Below are 25,579 nucleotides of genomic sequence, written 5' to 3'. Positions count from 1 at the left end.
GCAGACCACTGGGCGTGATGACCGCTCTATGTCCCTTCCAGTTCTATTATCCTATGATGTTACCAAACTCTGTACAGCACTGAACTTTACATCTCTGTAGAATGACTGGTAATATGGGCTGGTCCTGTCTACACTGATAAGACTAAATTTTAAGTGTGCTGGGGTACTAGCATGTTGCAAATACCTTTCATGCCTAGATGGCTTATCAATTCTCAATTCTGCAGTAAGGTTCCTTGAATTTTGTGGCAACACAATACTGAATGCTGCAGTAAACTGCATTACACAGAAACCTTAACAGGGGAAAAACATTCAGATGTGTTCTTAAATAATCAGATGATAATAGGTACCATGTACCTATCCTATTAGATACTCAAACTCTAGATGGATAGCATCCAAATGATTCTAAAGTTAATTAGGTAAATATATTGGGGGTCATAATGGATTTCATGCAGTTTTCTCCATTTCTACCTTATCTGGTTATAGAAAGCCCTGCTTGGGGTAGTGATTTATGCATGCATACAGAGGTTGCACGTATTGCAGTTACAGTAAAAAATTTCACTGAAGACAAATGTAACAAAGGTATTTAGGCTCCGAGTTAGCCCAGCCTTCTGTGGAGATTCATCCTGCAATTAATTTCTTTCAATTAAGAATGCTTTATATTTCCTGCTCTCACACTCCTTTCCCATGGGCTTTATGAGCTGTACTGCCCCAAAGTACCACAGCTATCTTGGTGGGTTGTGAATGGAGATGCAGTTTTCAACCTAAATGATACCTGATACAATAACGGCTTTGTATATCAAGACAGAAAAAAAGATTAAGGTTAAGATCAGATTATCTTGGATATTGTATGAAAAAAATAGCTCTCGCTACAGTATTTGACTGCTTCCCACATATGGATTAGATGCTAGTGGATTCTGAAAGGTTTCTATTCTTCTCCTTTTATTGTTGGAGAAGTTTCTTATTGGGATAAATTTCTTCCTGCCAGCAAAGGTGGATGTAGGAATTCAAGTACAAGAGTGATGAGTTCACCACCGCCTTTTCCATGATGGAGATGGGCAACTGCATTCTAATGCAAGCTGGAATCTTAGCATTGTTCTCCTCACTGTATCAGATTTATACTGGGTGCAACTGCAGACAGACACAAGGTCCCAAGACCTTATTTTCTGGATTCCCCCATCCCCTATTTCTAGGTAATGCCAACACATCCACTTAGGTGTAGAATCCACCATGTGGGTCCTGATAACCACAAAGAACCAACAGCAAAATTTAGGCTCTGTGTGTTATATGATAACTCAACTGTCAAATAAATACACGTCACTACATCTGAATTCTTGGCCTCTTTACTGAACGTCATCCAAACCATAATTTGAATATTTAGTAGAGATGAATACAAATATTTGTTCTAAAACTGAAGAGGAGAGGCATTACTTGAGTAGGATGCTTACAACATAAAGGCTGAAAAAGTCTTTTTTGTATTTAGCTTGTTCAATGGGAACACATACAAATAGTAATAGAATGTACTGTGAAATATCAGTTACAATTAAAATTTATTACTTCTATGCTGTCAAATTTAAATAGGTTTAAAAATTAGGGTTGATTTTTCTCTACAACCTCAAGAGTTATAATGTCCTGAGGAAGAGAAGCATTTTTTGACTGTGCATTGTCTGGTTTGCTATTAAGATTTTTTTTTCTTTTGAATGGTTTGACTCTCATTTGCCAATAAAAAACAAAATGAACACAGAGGCATAAATCAAACATGTATCAATTTGAAATTTTCAATCTGAGACACAGAAAAACAGACAGAGGCCATACCTACACTACTGGCACTGTGGCTGTGCTGCTGTAGCACTGAAACGTAGCACTTCTTATAGTGATGGAAGCAGGTTAATCTGCCTCCTCAAACAGTGGCAGATAGCTTGACAAAAGCATTCTTCTGATGGCCTATATTGGGGATTAGGCTAGCACAGCTACAGTGCTCAAGAGTATGCTTTTTTTTTCCACACCCCTTTCTGCTGTACATAATGTCAACTTTTAAGTAAATATAGACCAGGCCTGAAGGGATACTGAGGCCTGGTCCACACTGACAAATTTAGGCCTCACAAATTTGTTACATGCAGGCAAAACTTGGGTTCAACACTGCAAAATGGCTGTAATATTTGGGAGCTCCATATATGGAAGTTACTTGAGAAGTCCTGCACTGAACTGATAAAGAACAGGGAGCTGAGACCTGAGTTTCTAGGTTTGAAATCAAACTGAACTGCATCTGCGCTCCTTATTGTACAACAGTATTAACTGTTAAGCATTTAAGGGCTTGTATACAACACCCACATTTTCAACTGTGGGGGCATGAATAGCAGTCCATACAAGAGTTCTGTACTGCAACTTCCCCATGTGGATTCTGTGGGTACAAACTGAGAGATTCTTACTTCATATTAATATATTCCTTTTTGAAGACTACTATATTAAGGCAAACTGGTAACCTTATGATTTGAGTCTGCAGCATCCAGTAAGATGAATCATAGCACAGCACTTTGGTGTGCACTGCTATTTACAGATTCATAATCTGAACGGTGGATCAGAGTAGACACAGCCTGAGGCTACTAATTAAACCCTTCAGAAGAGAAAGAGGCATGAACAGGTTAAATCAGTGTCCAAGATTAAGTATCAGAGGGGTAGCCATGTTAGTCTATATCTGCAAAAACAACAAGAAGTCCTATCACACCGTATAGACTAACAGATATTTTGGAGCATAAGCTTTCATGGGTCTGATGAAGTGGGTCTTTGCCCACAAAAGCTTATACTGCAAAAAATTTGTCAGTCTATAAGGTGCCCCAGAGCTTCTCATTGTTTTTTCCAAGGTTAAGATGATGTACATACCCAGAAAAAAGAACGTCTCATCATATTACCTTTTGGTGGGAAGTATGACTTGCTTTCTGCTTTGTGAGGCCAGTCTACTACCAGAGGCCCAAATCGTCTGAAGCTAGCGGTAATTTCATCTAAAAAACCCAAACACCAAAGTTGTTGCAATTAGAACAGGTTACAGTTCAAACTGGAAAATGAAAAACACTGTAAAGCAAATGAAGAGTTGATGCTTCATTCCTTTCTTCCAGATAAAATAAACATAACAAAATATAGAGATAAGTTCCTATAACTGAAAACATTAAGTATGATGAAATAATTTTTAAACCTAATTTTAGCTTAAACCTAATTCTAGTTCAATCAATTTTCTTCACATAATTTAATCATTTCAGAGCAAAAACGGTTTGCCACGGGGGGGGGGAGGGGGGGGCGCGGAAATCAGTAAATTTAAGTTTTCTAAGATTCAAGATCATGGTTCCAGGAAGTTAGTATTCAATGGCCTACAGTCTAGATCCCAGTGGGCAGGTGTCTACATCATAAGAACCACCCAAATCACTGTTCCTTTTATTATCAGGTCTCAGCCGAAGGTAAAGTACAGATTGGGCATGGAGACTAAACTTAGAAGTGGTCCCTACACAACAGTGGACAGGCTCGTCTTTTTCCCATATCAATATGTTGGTAAAGAGTTAGGTGCTGCAGGCCATGCTTTAACAGACAACAATTTTGGCATGGCTTCCTATCCCAGTAATGCTTTTCCATCTGCCATTTTTCCTGAAGGTCTTGCACAAGAGTGCAGGAAAAAAATAAGGGCGATAGTCTTCAATAGGCACACAACAGGATTTTTGACCTAGTTTCCAAAAGTCAGGATCTTTCGACATGCAGTTATTTCAGACTGCTCAAAGCTGGATAAACCAATAAACTCAACAGAAGTTTCTTTAGTTAACGTGTGTGTGTGTGTGTGTGTGTGTGTGTGTGTGTGTGTGTGTGTGTGTGTGTGTGTGTGTGTGTGTGTGTGTGTGTGTGAGAGAGAGAGAGAGAGAGAGGAAATATGAATTGTTTTAATTTGTTAAGGTTTATAAATAATTTTGTACCCATGCTGATAGACTGTCCAAAAGTATTGCAGCTGGCATGCTCACAACGCAGAACTCCCCCTGCCATGGCAAATTATCTCGTGCATCTTCAAACTTATTTTGTTTGTGAATCAATCTGAGATTTTATTTTAACCTCGTCAATGGACATTTCTTTATATTACAAAATAAATGTGCAATTTAGCCTATATTGCCTACCTGCTCAGGGGAGTCCTAACACAACAACAGTAGGGACTTGTCTACACTAGCCCTCTCCTTCGAAGGGGGCATGTAAATGAACCAGAGTGGTGACCAGCAATGAGGTGCTGCACTGCATATGCAACACCTCATTAGCATAACTCTCACCACACATATTTTGAAGCTGCTAACTTCAAAGTGTCAGCAAGGCATGTAGCAGCAGGCACTTCGAAGTAATTGCACAACTTCAAAGTTCCCTTGCTCCCGAAACATTTTAGCTTCTCTGTGCCTCAGTTTCCCTACTGATACAAGCCAATAAATTGGTTTATAAAGATAACAGTTAAGATGCTTGGTTCAAAAGTATTATATAAAAGTGTAATGGACAATTTTTAATATTTTTCTTCATTCTAGTAGAACAGTGAGTGTCAACAAATGTGTACAGTTATGCATTTAACCATAGCTCTCAAACTTCTGACATGACAGACTTTTTAATTAAAAAATGGGACTCGGGTAAAACAGAGTTCTTTCCTATGCACTACAGAAATAGGTCAAATAGATTATTTAACTTCTAGCAGGAAGGATACTTGAGATGGGCAGAAGAGACTTACCTAATTTGTAACATATTATTCAAAGTAACAGCCTATCCTTCAATATTGCAACAAAAGTAAGAACAGAAACACAAACCCTGGTGTGGAAATTGAACTACACAATCTAGAGGACAAAAAGCAGAAGGGGAAAAATCATTCTGATACTAGTAACGTGACAGGCTGCTTACATGTAACATTCTGGGCTAAACTATTGTTCTAATTAATTCAGGTGAAGATACAGCAGCGCAACAAGTTGTCTCAAGAAGAAAGTTCTCAGCCTTAAACATGTCCATAAGATTTACACTTTAACATTATTGCTTTTGTTCTTTGAAAACAATGCATAGAATCTTCTTAAAGAAATATTATTCAAAAGCCTGTCATTAACTCAGCATAAGAAGTCCAATTGCCACTAAAAAGTCAATTAAAATTGTACCCACTTATACCAGGGAAGTTTTGGCCCTGTCTGACTCTTCAATATATTCATTTAATTTTGAAGCGAATATGCAGCTTTTTGTTTGTCCCAGACTGGCTCCTACTCAGATACAGCCAGCTCACCTTCATCAATATCTGGTGGAAGGCCACCAACAAATACTTTCCGAGAGAAACGTTCTATCCGTTCTCCATTCTGATGAGCTGAATAGCATGTAGGTGAATTCAAAACACCAACTTGATCACTATGGCCATCATCCAGCAAACCATCATCTATTGGGAAGAGAGAAGAACGACCTAGAAAACAAGAAGAATATTAAAATAATTTTGTAGTTGGTTATGATTGTCACATAACTCAAGGAAAAAGGGACAAAATGTGTCAAAAGAATATACAAGTTGAAATTCTGCAAGGTGCCAAATCTGAGGAACTGCCCATGACTGACTGAGGTATGTGTAGAGGTAGCTTTGGAACAAATTAATAAATTCAACAGCAATAAGTCATCAGAACCAGATGGTACTCACCCAAGAATTCTGAAGGAACTTGTACATGAAATTGTAGATCTACTAACTGTGACATGTAACCTATTGCTTAAATCAGCTTCTTTAGCAGATAACAAGAGGATAGCTGATGCAATACCATCTTTCAAAAGAGGCTCCAGAGGTGATCCTGCAAATTACTAGCCAATAAGCTTGATTTTAGAACCAGGCAAAACTAGTTGAACTATAGTGAAGAACAAAATAAATCATGCCTTACCAATCTATGGCTGTGTCAACACTGAGCCCTAGTGTGGACAATTTGACACAAATAAGCGGTGTCGAAAATTCAAACTGGTGGCTCATTTGCATATTTGCAGTGGCTAATGTACATATTTGTGTGGGTAATTTGCATATCATGGCAGAAACCAAGCGATGTAGATGAGGGTTCTGCCAGCAAAAACCCCCAGCTAGAGAGCCACCATTTTGCCTGTTCGAGACTGCTTATTTGCATCAAACTGCCGGCACTAGGGCTCAGTGTAGACATAGCCTGTAAGAATTATTTGAGAGAGGGGTGAACAAACTTGTGAATGGGGTAATCCAATGTACATAGAGTACCTGAGCTTTCAGAAAGCTTTTGACAAGGTCTCTCACCAAAAAGGTTCTTAAGCAAAATAACCAGTTACAGTTGAGAGAAGAGTCTCTTATGCATCAGTAACTGGACTACCCAGTGAAATTAAATATGAAGCAGGCTTAAAAAAAAAGGAAGTACTTCTTTGCGGAATGCATAGTCAACTTACAAAACTTCCTACTGGGGAAGCTGAAGGCAAAAAGTATAACTGGGTCCAAAACAGACTTAGATAAGCTCACAGAGAACTGGTCCACCAATGGCTATTACCCAAGATATTCAGGGATGAACCCCATGCTCTGGGTGCCCTTAAGCCTCTGCCACATGCCAGAACTGGACAGAGAATGGATCACACGATAACTGCCCTGTTCTGTCCATTCCCTTTGAAGCATTTGGCATTGGACTCTGTTGGAAGACAGGATAGTGGGCTAGATGAAGCACTGTTCTAACGCAGTAGGACCAATATGTTCTTCTGTGTCACAGGCTCATCTTCCAGTGGTGATAGGGTCTATTCAGTGCATAATATCACAATTGTTTATAGCTTGAGTAAGTTGTGGGACAAGAAAAATGTATGCAACAGAACAAATTTTTAAAAATTAAAATGTCACTTTTAAAAAAATGTTCTGGTGAACTGGAGATAGGTTTCAATTCTAAGAAAACAGAATGATGTTGTAATTAGCATTTATAAAAATAATATTAGAGGTAGTCATGTTAGTCTGTAGCTTCCAGAACAACAAGGCAGCTTGTGGCACCTTATAGACTAACAGATATTTTGGATCATAAGTTTTCGTGGGCAAAGACCCACTTCATCAGATGCATGGGGGGGCGTGATTTCAGAGGGGCATTTAAAAAGAGTAGGGTCCCAGTAAGAGGATATAAAGTTATAAAAGTAAGTTATAGAAAAAAAGTTGACAAAATTACCTAGAAAGAGATTAAATCACGTCTATCCTACTTGCTAACAGTGCTCAAGGTATACCATAGGATTTGAAAATAGCCGAAACCTCTAAAAATTCCTGACATAATGCAATTTTGAAGGGTGAAGGTAATGTTAAAACTTCAACACCTCAATGACAAACTGAGGTATTTCAGGGTAAGGCAGCTCCACCATCCTTCCCATATCGAACACCCTTAAACAGGACGGATGCTACTTCAGACGTAAGGCTAGAAATGCTGCCACATAAGAACAACGTAGCTACAAAAGCTACATCTACACTCGAAAGTTTTGCTGACAAACCCAGCATTTGCTGACAAAACCCACAGCGCATCCACATTCCCAAGGCATTCTGTGGACAGTAAATTGACAGAATGCAGCACTTCTGTCAACAGCATTCTGCCACTGCCCCATGAGGCAGAACGCCTCTGTCAACAGAAAGCCAGTCTGTACATTCTGAGGGGGGCCTCTCTCAACAGGCAGGGCTTCCAGGACATCAGGAAGCCCTGTCTGCTGTGCTTCCGGTTGGCTGTTTTGATGACAGTGCAACTGGGCAGTCCGGCTGCTTTCTGTTGGCAGAGCGGATCGCTTTCTTGATCTGCTTGGCTGTGATCTGTCGACAGAAGTTTTGTTGGGAGATATCTTCTGACAGAAACTTCTGTCAACAGATCTCTCTAGTGCAGACATAGTCAAAGTGACCAGAAGGCAGAAAGTGGAAGCAAGGGATGATTCCTTCCATTCAGTTTTGGAGAACTCATCAGCATACAACTCAATTTCTCAGACTGTGTACTGCAGCCAGGATTTCTACCTTAGACAACCTGAAAACGTGTGAATCATTTGCATACAGATACATACTGGATGCATACTCAAAGTTTTCTTTGCAGTGGTAGAGGGCAGAAATTTGTAATTTTGTAAAATGAAGCTTAACCTTGGGGTAAGTCCCAAGTTTTTCAGAAAAGTTTCCTACTTGATACTGGTGAGTGGATTTGTCAAGCCAAGCAAAAAAAATATTGCACAGTCATCTTTTTTTTTCATTTCAGTTTTAACATGATCATTTATTCTGATTTTTCAGATGAAGGAAATGATAACTATATAGAAAGCAAGTCCCTCCTTCACCTTATAAGCCCCTTTGCAGAGGTTCAACAGGATGCCAGCTTTATGGATTTGGAGGGACAATAGCCAAGTTCTGTCAGATTCTCCCACTCCAGAGCCACAGGCTACATTACCACAGACTAGTCGGCAGTAATTAAGCTGCTGTTCACACTGCAATTTGGAACCTTCAATATTAAGAAGTCTGGCTATCAGGACAGGCTCTTGCCACATAATCAGAGCCCTATCAAATTCAAAGCCATAAAAAAACACATCACTGGCTGTGTAATATGGTCTACCCCTTGAAATCTGGTCTTTTATGTGCTTTACCCTAAGCTACACATATTTCAGAGAGGGCACCATCGTATCTCAAACTGGGGGTTCTGACCCCAAAGAGGGATGTGGGGCATGTAAACAGTGCTACCCTTACTTCTGCAATACCACAGCCCCTCAACACAATGACATTGTGACCTTCCCCACAACTCCTTTTTGGGTCAGGACACTCCAATTACAACACTGCAAAATTCCATATTTATATATCTGAAATCATGAAATGTATTACTTTTAAAATACTAGGACTGTGAAACTGACCAAAATGAATTGTGAATTTGGTAGGGCCCTCAGCATAATTCATGGAGGACTTCAGGAACCAGGGAAGTTGAACAACCACAGAAGCCATTCCTTTCCAGGGGAGATCTCAAGAACCACAGGATTAGATGGAATATGTGGACTTGGGGGAGGTGATTAAGGAACTTTTATTATTCATCTTGTACTTAGAGGCCCCAATAAGGGATCAGAGCCTTATTATAATAGGCACTTCATGAAGACAACAAAAAGATGATCCTTGCCCCCAGATTAGAATTTACCCATGAGACAGGATACTAGCTGATACAACAAAAAGGCAAAGGGAACATAAGATAACACTGAAACTACTAAGGTAAGTGTAATTAGCAGTACAGTAAACCCTCGATTTAGCGGACTAATCGGGGGAGGGCCATCCGTTAATTCTGAAAGTCCACTAAATCCAAAGATTTACTACCTACACAACCCCCTGCCAGGGACCCCCAGCCCCAGCTCCAGCTCTGCCCTCCCGCAACTCACCTCCTGACCCAAAAAGTCATGGACTCACCAGACTGTAGCTGCTGGAGCCTGGACTTCTGGAGCCTGCCACACAGCTGGTGCTGTCAGACTGCAGCTGGGACCATGCCTCGCGCAGTGCGTGACTGCAGACACCCTGCTGCATGCGTCTACAGCTGCCGCAATGCACACGACTGGAGGAGCCGCCATCAACACTGGAACTGCCATGCATGCCTCCCACCAGGGTGGGGTGTGTACGTGGGCAGTTGGCACTCATGTACACAACCCACCCCTGGTGGGAGGAGTGATGGCACTAATGACAGTTCTTCCAGCCATGCATGGTGGGGCGCCTCCAGCTGTATGTGGCTCCAGCAGCAGCGGTAAGTCCCTTAATGCTGGGTGTGTGCAAGGGAGTTGTAGGATTTTACGGACCCCAGCGGACTTCAGGAACAACAGGGCTGTCTTTTGTTTCTGAAAGTTTACTAAACTGGGGTCCGTAAAAAAATCAAGGGCTTACTGTAGTCACAGTACACTACTGGCTTAGTTATTGTTGAATATTATGCCGGTACTGCATAGAAGGTAACCGCTAAGGAGAGATCTGAAGCTAGATAATGTAGTGACTTAAGATATTTATATGGAACTTCTTCCATGCATAAAAAAGTGGTGAGAGAATGCACGAAGGCATTTATGAGAAAATTTTACTATTGAGCCATGAAGATCAGCATCTTTCAAGTAGAGGTGGAGTTGACAACTAATGGCAAGCATGGCTTCCCAGTCAAGCTGACACGGAGGAACCTGAGTTTAAGATTATCAAAACAGGCAGTGGCACATATTCTCCCCTGTGAAGCCAAGGGATATTCTAGATTTGGAGGCTGAACTCATCTCTTCTTCCTCCTTTTTAAGCCCCTCTGACCGAAGAGGAGCATTTACAGTAAGGTACATTGTTAAGTTACCTAGGCCTTCTGCTTCCACCCTGCATCCCTTACTCCTACTTTTTCATATTCTGTATGTACTATGAAAACTAAAAAAACCTCAAAATACAAGTGTAATTGTTAACAAATCAGGGATTTAGAAATGCTGGGTTCTATTAATACAGTATTGCTACCAAACATAATTAAATATGTCAAGAATATGCATTTCACAACCCCATTAAGTTCAACATTAAAACTTATTTTGGAAATTTTAAAGAATTAACCTAGTACATTGAATTAAAAAAATAACAAAATGCAACAACTGTAAAAAGTACTGTACCATTGGCAAAGGACACTGCAATTCTCTACCTAATCAAGCAATAAATATAACTGCAATCTTCTATACACAGCTTTAATTAGTTAATCAATGATCAGTAACAAACAACGTTCTGCTTGCTGCAATTCCTAATCCCACTAAGTAAGAATTGGCCCATGCTAAAACTTCTAGAAACTGTGAAACAGTGTTTTTTGTATGATATGGAGGATACCATAGTAGGGACTGGACCAACAACTTATTTCTCTAAAGGGGAGTTAAGAAGCAGCTATCAAGTAATGGTAGGTATTGACCTAGAATAAATGTGAATCAGTGACTTAGACATAAAAGTATCTGTATCTTGTTAACATGTGGTTCTATCCAAAAATCTTGAAAATCACATAATACCCAGTGCAGTTTATATGGAGACAATAGGCCAGATTCTCATCTGGTCAAGAAAGAACAGACCCTCCAAGGTCAAGAGAGCTATGTCAATTTACATCGGTTAACAACCAGTCCCCTGAACACAGTTTCTCAGATTTTTTTCCCCACAATTATTTGTTAAATCTGTGACAGCTCTTGACAGAGCTGTGTTTACTACTATTTATATGAAGTCTTAAAAGAATTTGGAAAAACAAATCAGTTATATACACTTTTAATAAAGATAGTACAAAGAGTATTTACTTTAAGCATTAATGAAATTATGATTAGTGCTACAATGTTTTAATTGATTAAGAGATCTGTGATTCAAATTCACCAACACAACAGATCAATCAGCAAAATAGATAATTTTTCCCAAAAGCTGATTAAACATGCAGACAAAAAAAATCTAAAAATCAATAATGTGGAATAATTAATCACTATGATCAGTATCAGCCCAATTAGAATAATAGTATTGTAGCAAACAAATGTATTACCTCGTCTTCGCCCATAACTCCTTGCTGCATGTAAACAAAGGACAAATTGTAAAATGTCAAAGAATTGTACCATGCCCACATATTAAAAATAGTTATACAAAAAACTATGTGGGTAATTGATGACTTGCACTAATCTGCATAAGGGGTTGCTACTGATCACATTAAACTAAAAACATTTTTAAAAATATTGTTTTACTTTTTTTTTCTTGCCTGTGAAGCAAGTACTGAGGAGTATGTTTTACATTCCAAATCAAGACAATTTTGGATTTCTTTAATTTTAAAATGCTTATATTTTGCACTTTCCCCTATGCTGTTATAATTGTTCTTAATTATATTATTTATACATATTACATTCAATTAAACCTTTGTAATGTAGCTTCTTATTTTCTCAGTTTTGCCTGATACCTTATTTAAATTCTGTCATAGCTCAAGATTTTGCTAAGTAAGAGGAAAATATTACTTTAAAGCTGTGTAGTAAGAGTTAAATGAAATCAGAGAAACATCCAAGACATGGAACAGTTTGTACAGTCCTTTGCAGGGACAATACAAATGCTACAAAAGCCATGACCTTCCTCTGCCATAGAAAGAGCTAGCAGAAAAATTAACCACAAGGTTTTGTTTTAAACAAAAGACTCCTTGTGGTACTAGTAAAAATCAGAGCGTAAGTCACAAGAAATGACATTTTATTATAAACACTGCATAACACTTGCATAATGCAAAGGCAACAAAGTAAAACACTGCCACTAAATCAAGATTTTCCTCATTTTTGAGTGTTACAGGACTCACGAAGAGATTGTGCTAACAGTTACAATTCAGAAGATTTGACACAACACTGACTGGCTATTTTTCAGAACTCTCACTTTTTAGCAGAAAAGCAAACTATTAACATGTAAAGAAGTGAATGATAAGTAATAAATTACAGATATCTTGTTTTTCAGTACACTACTATGCTTTTATATATCAGTTCCTTCTTCCCATATTTTATATTAAGGATTTAATGCTAGAAAATTTAATATTTTCCTGTCCTAACTATAGTAATTATTTAAATAGGAAACATTCTTATGAGTCCTAATACAGCAAGTGGACCTGTGTGCCCATTCAGCACTCCTTTGAATTCAAGGGGACTATGCAAACAGATCCATATGTGAAATGCAAGATCAGGGCCATGGATATGCAGATGGACTTAAAAAAAAATCAAATAATCTCCTCCATTTTATTCATCTCCCCACATGGATATTAGTTAATATTTTATTACAGATGTGCCCATTTTCATACACGTATGGTCTTCAATTTTATTTAAAACCATATTCCTTTTTTTCTGCAGGACCTATTCTATCAGTGATTTACCTGGTTATTCATAAAACTCTGAAAAAGCCTTCCTTTACATTTCTGTAATTTAACCCTATTATTCTTGACTCCTCAGAAGCACTCAGTCATTGTTCCCTTAGCTATACTCTACTGGATTCATTTTTAAAGTTCATATTTTTAAGGACCATGGAAGAACTACTGGGACTCACTATTCCTGCAGTTGCAAAACATGCTGGAACTTCAGAACTTCCAGTCTTGTTTGGTTTACGAAGCAAGAGCAGAAAGTGACATCAGCAGGAATCAGTCACTGATGCAATCCTGTATATACACATTTTCCAGCTTTTACAATACTTCTACCACAGTAATGGAAAACCCAATGCATTGAGCCCATACAGGTTGAACCTCCCTGGTCAGCCCCCCTCAGGACATGACCAGTCTCAAACAAGAGAATTTGATGGACCACAGGAGGTCAATATTGTCTAGCAGCATTACGAACACTTTTACTGTTTACTGGGCTCTTAGAAGACATTTAGGGGTAAATTATAGCTAAATAACAGCACAGAACACAGAGCTAGGACAGGTTGGTGGCTGTAAACAAACTTCTTGGGAACACAGGAAACTAGGCCACCCCCCATGAGAAGTGGTCATCCAGCTAATTAAAATCATGCCAGATTATGGATGCTGCGGGAGGAGAGACTGCTGGATTAGAGAGGTTACACCTGTACTGATGAGTAATGTTAGCATGACTGCAGTGGAACACACAAACACCGGGTAGTATAAAATCAGTAGCCTGACCTAATCTATACTAATAAGCCTTTTTAGGCTCGAACACTATTATCATCTCAGCTTTGTTCATCCAGTTTTAGTTCTCTCTGTCATCCAAACCAGCTCAGTTGAGTTCTCAAGTTTTCATACTGCTAAGAAAACCTTTTTGCTTCTCATGAAAGATGTTCTGGTACAAAAGTTTTATAAGTATGTTTTTAAACAGTTGCAGCACACCGAATTCTTGGGGAAATATGTTTATGCTTCTTGTGTAGGTAGATATGCAACTGGGATCCTTGATATTAAAAATTAAAACTTAAAAAAATTAAGAGAATTTGTTAAGGATATGGGTTAGAATGAAGAACAAGGATCTGAATGTGGAGGAGACTTGGAATTTCTTTAAAGTCAAAGATGCAGAAGCTATCAGAAGCCTGCATCCCAAGCAAGGGAAGAAATTCATAGGGAAGGGTTGCAAATGAAACCTGATGAGCAAGAACATCTAACAGATTGTTATGACAAACCAAAAGGCCCACAATAAACAGAAGATGGAATAGATCAACATGGAAAACTAACTCTTTCAAATCAGAGAACACAGGGAAAAAGTGAGAACTGTCAAAAGCTAAGGTAAGTTGAACCGTGCAAAGGAAATTAAAGCCAACAGTAAACAGGTTCTGTAGCCACAAAAAAAAATAGGACCACTAAGCACAGAGGATGAGGTGGATGTTAAAAATAATTTTGGCATGGTCCAATACCTAAATTAATATTTTACCCTTGTAAGAAAAACCTAAGGCAATGAGGAGTATACGAGCAGGGGCAGGGTGGCTAAAGGAAATCAGACTATGGAAGCTGAAATTTCCTCATCCAAACTGGAAGTTAAACTGAAAAGTTTAATGGGACCAAATCTGGGGCCAGGTAATTACTATGCAATAATACTAAGGGAAATACCACATGAAACTGCAAGCCCAATAGCAAGGATTTTAAATGAATTAATAAAATTGGGTGTCATTTGCTTTAACTAGAGACTTGCCAATACAATACTGATTTTTTAAGAAAGGGAGTAAAACTGATCTGGGGGAAAAAAGTTATTCTGAATTCAATTATATGCAAAGCTTGGCACAATTTTTTCCAGAGAAAGTAAAAACACAGAATTGACTGGTCATTGGGATAAAATGCCACATGGTTTTCCAAAAAAGTAGATCATGCCAGACTATCAGACGCCTTACTGATATCTTGGTAGATTAGATCTACTGCATTTCCTTTCTTTGAAAACACACCTGGTTCTTAGAAGAATTGGATACCCTCGGATTTTAAATACAGCAAAATCCTCCAATATATGGGGAATAGAAGCTGTGGGTCAGATTTGCTTTGCATCTAAGGGACAAATCAAACCCCTTTCAAGCAAAAACCTTCACTCATATTTAATTCTAGAATTAAGCAACCCATTCTGACCCAACAAGAAACAAGAGTATTCTAGATTAGTCAAAATCTGACAGTACAGGCAGTCACATGGAGAGAAATTTGATGGTCTGGATGAAGAGTACTGTCTTGCTGATGTGACAATAGGCCTAGAAACAACAGAAAAGATGCAGATTCCCTCTGACTGCTGGAACACAGCCATACACCATTGCTGTCTCAATTGAGCTGGAGCAATCAGTAACACTCTTGCTCTGTTTTGTCCTATTTTCCTTTATCTTTTGACTTAATGGAAAGCATACAGAAAGATCTCTTTCCAAATTCATTAGGAAAGCACCCAAAATCAATTAACTGTCCTCTCCCACTCTTGATCAGAAGAGAGTGACTTTTTGTTGACACTTATTCACAATCAGATCTAACATGGAGCTGAGGCTAGATGGAGAAAACTTCTTGTACCACCATCTGTGAACATGCTGCTCTCCTCTGATAGATGCACTCCACGGAACAGACAATGAAGAATGCACCAGTCCCACAGTATGACTCTCTCAGCACCTAGCAGAATACCACAGTCATTGTCTTGTGTGTCACTTACTGAAGAGAGTCTTCCTCTTTACATGACAAAGCAAAGTTCTGAGAGCCAGAAGAATGGCACAATTCTAAAATTTTTATGTACAAAAGTATTTTCCTGACACACCAAGTGATTTTGAACTATAAAAAAGTCCAGATGAGCACCCCCCATCCACGATTTGATGCAAAAGATGTGATATGATGGACTGCAAGGGGAGGAAAGGACTGAACAGGACCCTCTTGAGAAGATTAATTCAGTTCGTCCACAACAAAGAAGCAAAATGTCCTGAAGCATGACAACTAACATGTAAAGACTCTCCACATTTGGGGAAGCTTGAGCCAACCAATGTTGCATTGGCCTTATTCTGTTTGCATGCCTCAGTGTAAGTAATCATTGCAGCAAGACCCAAAAAGAAAAATCACTGCCTGGGTTCAATGACAAATCTTCAGAAATCTTTCCTCTTGGAGGAAAGATCTTCCCACTTACCAATTCCATTATAGACCCTAAAAAACAAAACAAGCAAGCAAAAAGTGGATTTGCCAAGAGGGGAACAGATTTTATTTTCTAACATTCAGAAAGACTAACACCTGTAAGATGGGAGATAGTAATATGGATGTAACCTAGCAGATCTTTGCAGGTCTTCAAACAGCCAGTTTTTAAACTAGAATGAAATAAATACGCTTCTGAGGTGTACTTGTTCCACTTCATCTGTCAGAAGCAATTTCTGAACTTTTGACAGAAGGATAGTTTCATTTAAATTATTCTTGAAAAGGCAAGGATAAGGGAACGGAAAGGAAGTGAATGTTCCATATATATTGAATAGCTCTACTTTATTTCTTGGATCCACTTATTTAATTCAAAAAGCCTCCAACTGTTGATAAAATAGATTACCCTTGATCTTTATATTAAATCTTAGGCCATTTAGTCATGAAGATGAGTCAGAAAGAGTAGCTTCAATTTAGCTCCAGATCTGAACTACAGGTGTATTCACTTTTATGTTGACACTGCGAAGATGGGCTACGTCTACACTTACTAAAAAACTTTGGAATGGCCATGCTAATGGCCAAATTGAAGAATACTAATGAGGCGCTGAAATGCATATTTCAAAATGCATATTTCAAAATTGCTGCATTTTGCTCCCACGCAGCTCGCCTATTTGGGGGTCCTTTTTGAAAGGACCCCACCAACATCAAAATGAGCTCGTAGGAATAAGGGGATTTCGATGCTGGAGAGGTCCTTTTGAAAAGGACCACCATGTAGATGAGCCATGCAGGAGTGAAACACAGCAATGTTGAAGTGCATTTCATCGCCTCATTAGTATTCTTCGATCTGGCCATTAGGATGGCCATTCCAAAGTTTTTGGTAAGTGTAGACACAGCCATGATGTTATCTGCTGATGTATATACACCGTATCAGTGACATGAAAAGTAAGCTGAAGACTGAGGATAAATATGTCTCTAGTAATAAAAAGGAGGTCTCCTTCTAAGAGCAAGATAGAAGACCAAGCAAACAGCATACCTGGTCTCCATTTTTCTCGTAATTTGTCTGTTTTATTAACTGAAGGATCATCACACTGTAAAGGGGAGATGCTTATATTTACATTTAGCATCCAGTCCATGCATGCTTTTTCAAGACAACAGCAGATGCCAAAGCTGTGGATGAAGAGGCAGGACCATCAAAGGAAGTCCTGAGAGCATGTTTTACCACATTATGTTCCTCTGCCAGTTCTTCACTGGCCAGTCTCCTCCAGTCATCTAGTCACTTCTGTGCAAACAAAGCTATATTCTCCAACAAGTGAAACCACTAATGATCCATCATCTCTTTAATCCCTAGAGAAGAAAAAACCCCATCCTAATCATCTGGAGTCACAGGGTTTGAACAAATCTAAATCTAGCACCAGCTGCTGCATTCACCAGAGAATTTCATATGGAATATGTAAATACTAAAACCCTTCACGTAGTATTGAATTTGTTTGCTTTCTTAAAGATAGGTTAGCAAGAAGCAGGGACAACCCAAACCAATTTAGCAGGTTACAAGAGGCTGTTCAATTTGCTAAAGACATTCTATTCCTGGAAGGATCTCCACAAATGTCAAATACAGTAAGCCCTAGATATAATGGGCAAATAGGGAGGAAGGGGTGTCTTAATGCCAAAATTTCATTATATCTGAATGGTTATACTGTACGTTTATGCACTGCCTTTTCCAGCCCATCACTTGCTCCTGTCCTCTGCCCTCTTTCCTCCCTTCCCCACCTGCCCTGTCTCATTCTTCCCCTCACACCTCCATCCCCCTCTCCCAATTACCAGGAGAGGAGCTGAATCCTGGCCTGGCTACTTCCACTTCCCACAACTCTCAGTGCTGTAATTCCTCCAGTCTCCAGCTCCCAGCCACCCACATGAAGGTAAAGCATGGCCACCCTCAGCCTGCCAGCGGGCAGCAGCCTCCAACACCATGGCTGCTGCTCAGTGCCACTGCAGACGGTGGCGGCCAGGCACCGACTTGTTGCACACATGGGGCTAGAGAGGAGAGCTCCTGTGCCTCAGTTCAATATGCCCCCCCAGCTCCAGTGGCCCCAGCTGCTGCAGTAGCCCTTTGAGCCCTGGCAGCTCCTTCAGCCCCAGGGGCAGCTCTGGCATTTATTTAGGAGTGGTGGGAGGGATTGGCAGAAAGCATCCGTTATATCAGGGTCCTTTAAGTCAAGGGTTTACGGTACTGGATATAATACTTCTACAACAACTGAAATTAAATTCAACATTGATACAATATGACCCACTAATTCATGGAATTGTAAAGCATCCTGAGAAGGAGGCAATGAAGAGACAATGTTCGTATGCTCCTCAGGTTACAAATTCTGTATCCACTTGATCCTATTAAAAAAGGAGGAACTAACTACCTCATTCTCTTCCTCAGAGAGAAGTTTTTAGGGCCAATCTGAGCTGCATATGCATCTGGTCAAATTGGATCCAAAGATTCTTCAACAATGTGTTTCTGGTCAGAAAGGAGTAGCACTACTTCATCAATACAGTGCGTGATTTAAGTACTCCTACAGGGTAGCCCAATAAAGTCACTGAGCACAGGAAAGCTAGTCTCTCCAATAGATGGGATCTAAGATCATAATTACAGGACTGGGAAGCACGTATCACCCAAAAGCCTGAGGAAAGCACTAAGTAGTGAAATACATCTGCATGGTTCAAATCTTTCTAACTCCTTCTCCAGCCTTTTCTAATGGTGGATCCAACCTTAGTTCCACTATGAATTTTACCAGAGAGAACATGGTCACTGGAGGATGCAGAGACATAAAAAGTGTGAAAGATTTGCCTGGAGATGCTGTAGGAGTCTTAGGAGGAGGAAAAGAGGGACCTGCAGAAAGGCTCATACCTTCCTCTCTCTCTTGAGGGGGAAGAGCTGTAGATCTAAGAATCAATTAAGTCTCTCTCTTCCTCTCCCTCACTTCAGATCTGATGAGCACTCTTATGCTAAACGGTAACAGTCTTCTGCCACAATAGCAGCAGCTGTCTTTTGGATCTGTATCAGCACCAGTGTAGAAGCATGCCAATTGTAAAGGCTTAGGGCATCACTGGATGTGGAGAGAAACTCCATCCCATTACCACGGAAAGTGAAGCCAGTTACAGAACTGACTTTGGCCTCAGAGCTAGAACTGCAGAAGATATCACCAGATGGGATAGATCCAATAAATCTGATCCATGGTATATGGCACAGCCAACACTGGCTGTCTTCCCCATCGCTTTTTTTCAGAACCCACTTTGTACAATTAAGACAATATCTGAGAATCCTTCATTGCCAATTGACCTAAAAGTGCTTTCACAAAACTTAACGCTAGCAGGGGACTCTTACAGAGCAGACACAGAAGTCTGAACTAGCAGACACAAATCCCGGAATCTTATGCACATTATGCTTGCTAGATGAGGCAGTCAGAGCTGAAACAAGCCTCAGTCTTCTGATCAGACATCTCTAAGAACCCAAAAGCCTGGCAGCTTCCTTAGTGTGGAGAACCAGCTGTCTATTCAGCCTCTACAGCTGGAGTTCACGAGAAGTCTGACAAACAAAACACACAAGAGAACAACCTTCACCCAGTCATTTCCCCAGAGAATGGTCACACTGCAGGCTCATATTGGCTGACTCAGGCTCATGGGCCTCAGGGTAAGGGGCTGTTTAATTGTGGTGTACATGTTTGGTCTTGAGCTGGAGCCCAGATTCTAGGACCATGTGAGGTGGGACAGTTCAAGGTTGCAGCCGAAGCCCAAATGTCTCCAATGTATTTAAACAACCCCTTAGTTTGAGTTCTGAGAGTCCAAGTCAACTGACACATGGCAACTGTGGGTTTTTAACTGCAATGTAGACATATCGTTAAAGTAATCAATGTGGTTATTTGATGCTGGAAAGACAAATGAGCAAGAAAAGTGTCTGTTATATCCTGGATTTTTCTTCTTTGGCTCCACTATCACCTGGATACAACTATGCTAAACTAAACTAACATTTAAAGCTACTAAAATTATCTAAGATGAAAAAACCCTCAGTTCTGAAGACCAGAATGGTTCACTTTCATCTGTCACAAGTAGGTGGAAGGAACTGACATAGTAGATGGTACAGCCTTAAACATTCTTGCCTTTGAAACAATCAAAGATATTGAGAGGAAGGGCAGTAGTGCGCCCATATGTACAGGAACAGGCACTGCTTTAAGAAAGTTCTATCTGCTGCAGTCTATTACCCATAACTGTGACTATGCTGAGCCACAAAAAGAAGAACCTAGAATACCTGACAGGAGTGCCCTTCTGTTAAGAAGATAAGAATCTGTGAAACTCAGCATTTAAACTACTTTTAATAAGAGCAATAAAACTTACAATATTTGAACCTTTTAAAAAAGTGTAGCTATTTTGCTGACTGCCAACTTCTAAGCTGTATTGGTGAACCAATTCTTATTCCTTTGGATAAGCAGAATTGCAATTGATTTCAGAAAGTCTGTTTATGACAAGGATACTTTGAGCAGGCCAAAAGTATAAAGAACTATTCTCCCAAGATCATTGATCATAGCAGAGAACCCATAAAAATATACTATTACATAAGAAAGTAAAAGAGCGAGCATAGTGGGAAGAGAAAAGCCTTAAAATTGTGAAGATGATAGCAGGTTGAAAGTTGAATCAGAAATATGAATCTTCTGCACTGGATTGTACTGAAACATTTGCCAGTTGCTCATAAAATAATAGTAGTAACAACAGTAGTAGTAGTAGTACCAGCAGCAGCAATTTCCCTTATGCCCAGTTTCATTTAAATCAGTAGGTATCAGCACTGGTCTCAGTATCTGTCTGCATACAGCAGTTTGCATAATCGGGGCATCTAGCATGAAAGTTTCTGGTATGTCCACTGCTATTTTTAACATACTGGACCCAACCGCTGTTTAAAAAGCAAAGACTTGAAATGAACAGAGGGCTCTAGCATCCACAAACTTCCACTCAGTTACAGTAACAACTGCAACCACAAAGCTAATCCTTGTTGGAGTAAATTTCAACCTCAAGCACATTCATATGTAATCCAGTTTTCGGCCAAAATTTGCAGATAGAGAGTCAACATTGCCACGTGGTAAATTTCATTTCAACTGTAAGCAGCTGTTTTTTAATCCACCAGGGCTTGTAATCATCTTTAAAAGGGTTGAACAGTACCCAAAAAATCCTGATTTTCCAGACCTGCTGATGTGTAATACTCAACTTTTTCTGGTGTAACGCTACCAGATCAGAATAGTCCACTCATTTAAAATACAGATTGTACTTCCCTAGAATGGCACACCTCGGGACCTGACTGCTCTCAAGTGAGAGAATTTGCTAGACATGGGGAGGTCAGACCTTAGGTTTGGTGGAGGAGGGGTGTTAGTGGGTGCCACCAGCTGCCTACCCCCAGGCTGCCTGGGGCCTCCTCTCCTGGTAGGGCTGCCTGTTGTTGGGTTGCGAGGGGGTTCCCCACTGCCGCAAGGCAGCTGCTGGGGATGCTGAGCCCTGCATGTGACTCCCCATTGCTGCAGGAATGTCAAAATATCTGCTGCCATGGGGATGTCAATAGGATTCCCTGCCCTCACTAGCCTCCCCAGCTGAGCTGGGCTCCCCACAGTGGCGCTCTACCTATGCCTCAAAATGTTTTCTCATTTTGTACAATCAATGGCACCTGTATTCTGCTCAGCTCCCTGACCCTGACCCTGCTTGGCTCCCCCCGTGTCCCTACTACCAGGGGGCTGCTGGCTGGGCTCTCTACCACCAGTGGGAGCAGCCTGCCATACAGTCTGCCTCAGGGCAACTGGGGCTCCAGAAAGATGAGTGTGTGCCAGACAAGACAGTGCTGGACAACAGCATGTCAGCCTGAACTATAATAGAGAACTCTGATTTTGCAGTATTTCATTTTGCACAGGTGCCAATGATTGTACAAAATGAGAAAACAATGGAAATAAAACCACATCCAAGGTCTCTTCCTGTGATTCTGTTTTTACCAGCAAAGCTTGCACTCAAATCTCGACTGGCACCACCACACACTATGTCTACACTTAATAGCAGCATGTAAAATACATGCATGACATGCTCCTTCACTGCCTATATTGCTTGACAAGTAAAGACATGCTAGAACATTATACACTCATCCCTCGCTATACGAACACAATTGGTTCCCAACTTTCTGCTCGTGGGCAGAAACTCGGAAGAGGGACACTAAATTCCTATTAAATTACATGTAAAAGTCTCCGATTAGTTCCTAGGGCTCCTAACTCGGGGAAGGAGTGGCAGCAGGTGGCGCTGTTTTTGAAATGTGAGTGAAGCTTGGGTTGGGGAGGGTTAAAGGCTGGGGGTAATATGGGGCTGTGAGCAGGAGGGAGAGTTAAAATCTGGTGGTGGGTTGGGTGGGGGGGTTCAGGATGCCACGGTTTGGGGCTGGTGGGGGTGGTCAGGCGGCAGGGAGGGTCTGGCTGTGGGCCGGTAAGAGGATCTGGCTGCTGTGGTTTGGGGCCACAGTGGATACAGTTGGTCTGGCTCTGGGGCCCGCAGGGGTGGCAGGCTGCAGGGCAGTGGGGCTGGTAGGGATGTCAGGGTGCAGGGCCACAGGGAGTATAGGTGGCTGTGGGGCCGGCAGGGGCATCAGGCCACAGGGAGTACAGGTGGCAGTGAGGTGTTAGGTTGCAGGGCCAGCAGGGATTAGGCTGCAGCGGGGCGGGGGAGGCTTGTATGAACGGGAAGTTCACTCAGAGTGAACTAAAGTAGGTATGTGTGTCCCTGGTTTAAGTGAGTACTTGTAAATGGAGTATTCGTTTCATGAGGGATGAGTGTAGTATATATTTACACAGCTATCTACATACCTAAGCAGTCCCCCTCTCTCCCCCATACATACAACTACAGTGCTCTTTTTAACAGTGTAGAATCCTACTGCCTCTCTGCTGCTGGAAACTTTCTCCATCATGGAGAGAGGCTCTAGCAGCAGGTAAGTCATGAGGAAAGTCTTCAGAAATGTGGACCTTCTGGAGCTTGCCATATCACAGCAAAGAGGCTCCAACAGCAGGTTGTCCAGAGGAAGCAGTGGGTAGGAACTATGGAAGCTCCCTGCCACCAGACCCTTTTTAGACTCCATGGAAAGACTTCAGCAAACAGGCAAAGTAAGTGCTTAAGCCGTTGCTTGCTGCCTCCCTTCTGCCACAGATTTTCACTGCCTGCTTTTCACTGCTGTGTGTAACTAATGCTCTACACACAGCGGTCAATGCAAATAAGGACACAGCAGCAGAAACAGCCATATCACGTATACACTGAAGCTTCCACTGTTGTCAGCTCTGGTGCACCTGTACGAATGGAGAATTACAGGTCTACATTGTTAGCGCCCCCAAGTTCTCTGTGTAAGAACTCTGATTTATTATTACACTAACACGATCCTCTAACTCAGCTTCTTTCGGTAGACATAAAAAAAGCAATGTAACTAAAGTCTGTAACATTACAGAAGCAAGCCTCAAATTGAGAAGCAGATGTTTATGAGCCCAACTTTAGCATGGCTGTCACACCTGTTCCTTCTTTGAGTACATTTACTTTCCTTATAGTTATAACTGTTTTTGATATCTTTTGTACATGTGGATTCAACTTGCAGTGTGCTCTCCCCTCTACTCCCTACCAGCTGTGACAAGAGTTCAGAAATTTTATCAGAGGTGTCTAATATGTGTTATTTGTCCATCATGTCCTCACACTTCAAGGGCATGTCTGAACAGCATCAAAGGATAGATAAAAGGCAAAACAAGCCTGCTCATTGTTCAGTAGTTTCTTTGTGGACCAGTCTCTCATGGATAGTTCTAAGCTGCAGGGATGGAAGACTGTCATGAGATCCAAAAGCAGAGCACACCTCAAAGAAAAAATAACTACTATAAGTAACCATTCCTCTGAGTTCCTGTGCATGTGAATCCTACCTAGGGTGTTAACTTCTTAGTTCAGTATTCCAGGTAGGTGGTTATTTGAAAAAACTGAAGCTCTTCTCTTCCAACCCGAGTATTAGCTTAAGATGCGGATACCAAAGTATAATGGTTGGTAAATGCCGGCACTGAGGACTGTGTTTCTCATCTACAAATTTAACAATTGGAGCATTACAGAAGCACACTGCTAAAGTAGCTTAGGATACAGTCCCTGGAACTGGATGTTGTAGCTTATTAACAGTGTATGAACTATTGATACAGTCTACAATCCGTTTACGTAATTTTTGACAGGGGACTGGTCTAACCGTTAATTAACCACATAAACCACAATGCATGATAAAAAGTCTAGCAAACCTCTAGAACAGTCTCAGTCTCATTCTATTAAGATAAAACAGACACCCATCCTCCTCATCATTCAACGTATATAACTTTTTGTCATTAAGGGATGAATGAGGTGTTTGAAAAATACAGTAAGTGTATGTGATGAATGTGAAAGTCACAAACAACTTTTGGGATGATTTAGGATGTGGCCTCACAGTTGGTTTATCTGCACAGAAAAAAAAAAAAAAAGATTTGACACAAGTGCTTGGATCTCACTTGCTCTTCTTCATTAAGGGTGAATTTTTTTGTGGCAACCACTTCTTGCTGTAGAATGAGATGAAACAGAATCAAATGGGAGTTTCCATTAGTGGCTAAAGGGCTAAGTTCAAGCTTTACAAAAGTGGTATCTCTCTTACTGGTTGAAACATCTGCAATAGCCCCTTCAGAATCTTTGTGATGACTGAATGGAAATATACTGAGGAACCCTGAACAGGAGAAAGAAAATCATAATTGCAGCTCCTTGAGTTTTAAACTGAGCTAAGTGATGGGCCTGATTACAGTTTTTTAAAGCAACAGAAAGTCTAGGATGAATGGAATAGGATCAACAGGATTAAGAGTAGAGAATCAAATTACCTCACCCATAAAGAAAAATGTTTCTACTTTGTTGAGTATGTTTTCCTGGTCAAACGTTTTCTGCTTTCTGCAAGGATCTCCTGGACCTTGGTAGAACTCTCCCCGTTTTATTGAAAAGGGTCTCCATGGTGTCAGATGGAAAGTTGTTTGGTCTAGATTCAGTATGTACCTGGAATCTTCAAAGTTTGTGCCTGTCATGAGTGGGAAAGTTATGAACCAGTGACTGCAGAACTGCAGTAGTTCTAGACACCAGAAGTGGTGAAGCCAAGACAGACCAACTAGCATCATCTGAGCACTGTCTTGTCTCAAATTTCCTCAGAACTACGGGGATTATCAGGAACAGAAGAAATGTATAGACTAGGTCAGATGATCTCAACATGAACTGTGTCTGCTGAAGTATCCTAACTGGCCTTCCTCAAACAAAAAAAACAGAGGGCATTCTAATCTCATGGAGATCTATTTTCAGAAATACCTTTTTCCTGAATGCCCTGCTAGTAATTCATCTTTCTGTGAATGGTTTTTAAAAGATGCATTCCTTTTGCTTAGTTAATCTACCAGGAGGTTCAGTTATCTTGGAAGATGTCACAGCTCTAAGGTGAAAAACACACCATTCCAACAGTGGAAACAGCCTCTTGACATGGGAGGTCTGATTCTGCT

General features: G+C 40.6%; 1 protein-coding gene across 7 annotated transcripts in view; it reads right to left on the bottom strand.

The window, feature by feature from the left end:
• The window catches only part of CPEB2 (cytoplasmic polyadenylation element binding protein 2), a 104,010-nt gene that overhangs the window by 37,825 nt on the left and 40,606 nt on the right, over positions 1-25,579 (bottom strand). For 4 of the 7 annotated variants that reach the window (XM_074992508.1, XM_074992506.1, XM_074992509.1 and 1 more), the window contains 2 exons: positions 5,267-5,437; positions 2,907-2,996 (listed from right to left, as the gene is read on the bottom strand). In XM_074992508.1, the coding sequence (XP_074848609.1) occupies positions 2,907-2,996; positions 5,267-5,437 (261 nt within the window). Of the gene's footprint in view, positions 1-2,906; positions 2,997-5,266; positions 5,438-11,480; positions 11,505-25,579 lie in introns of all 7 variants that reach the window. The other 3 variants (XM_074992503.1, XM_074992502.1, XM_074992504.1) reach the window with 1 other exon arrangement.

Source organism: Carettochelys insculpta, chromosome 4 (genome assembly GCF_033958435.1).
Source record: "Carettochelys insculpta isolate YL-2023 chromosome 4, ASM3395843v1, whole genome shotgun sequence".
Lineage (NCBI taxonomy): Eukaryota > Metazoa > Chordata > Testudines > Carettochelyidae > Carettochelys > Carettochelys insculpta.
This window is presented reverse-complemented; position numbering and strand designations above follow the sequence as displayed.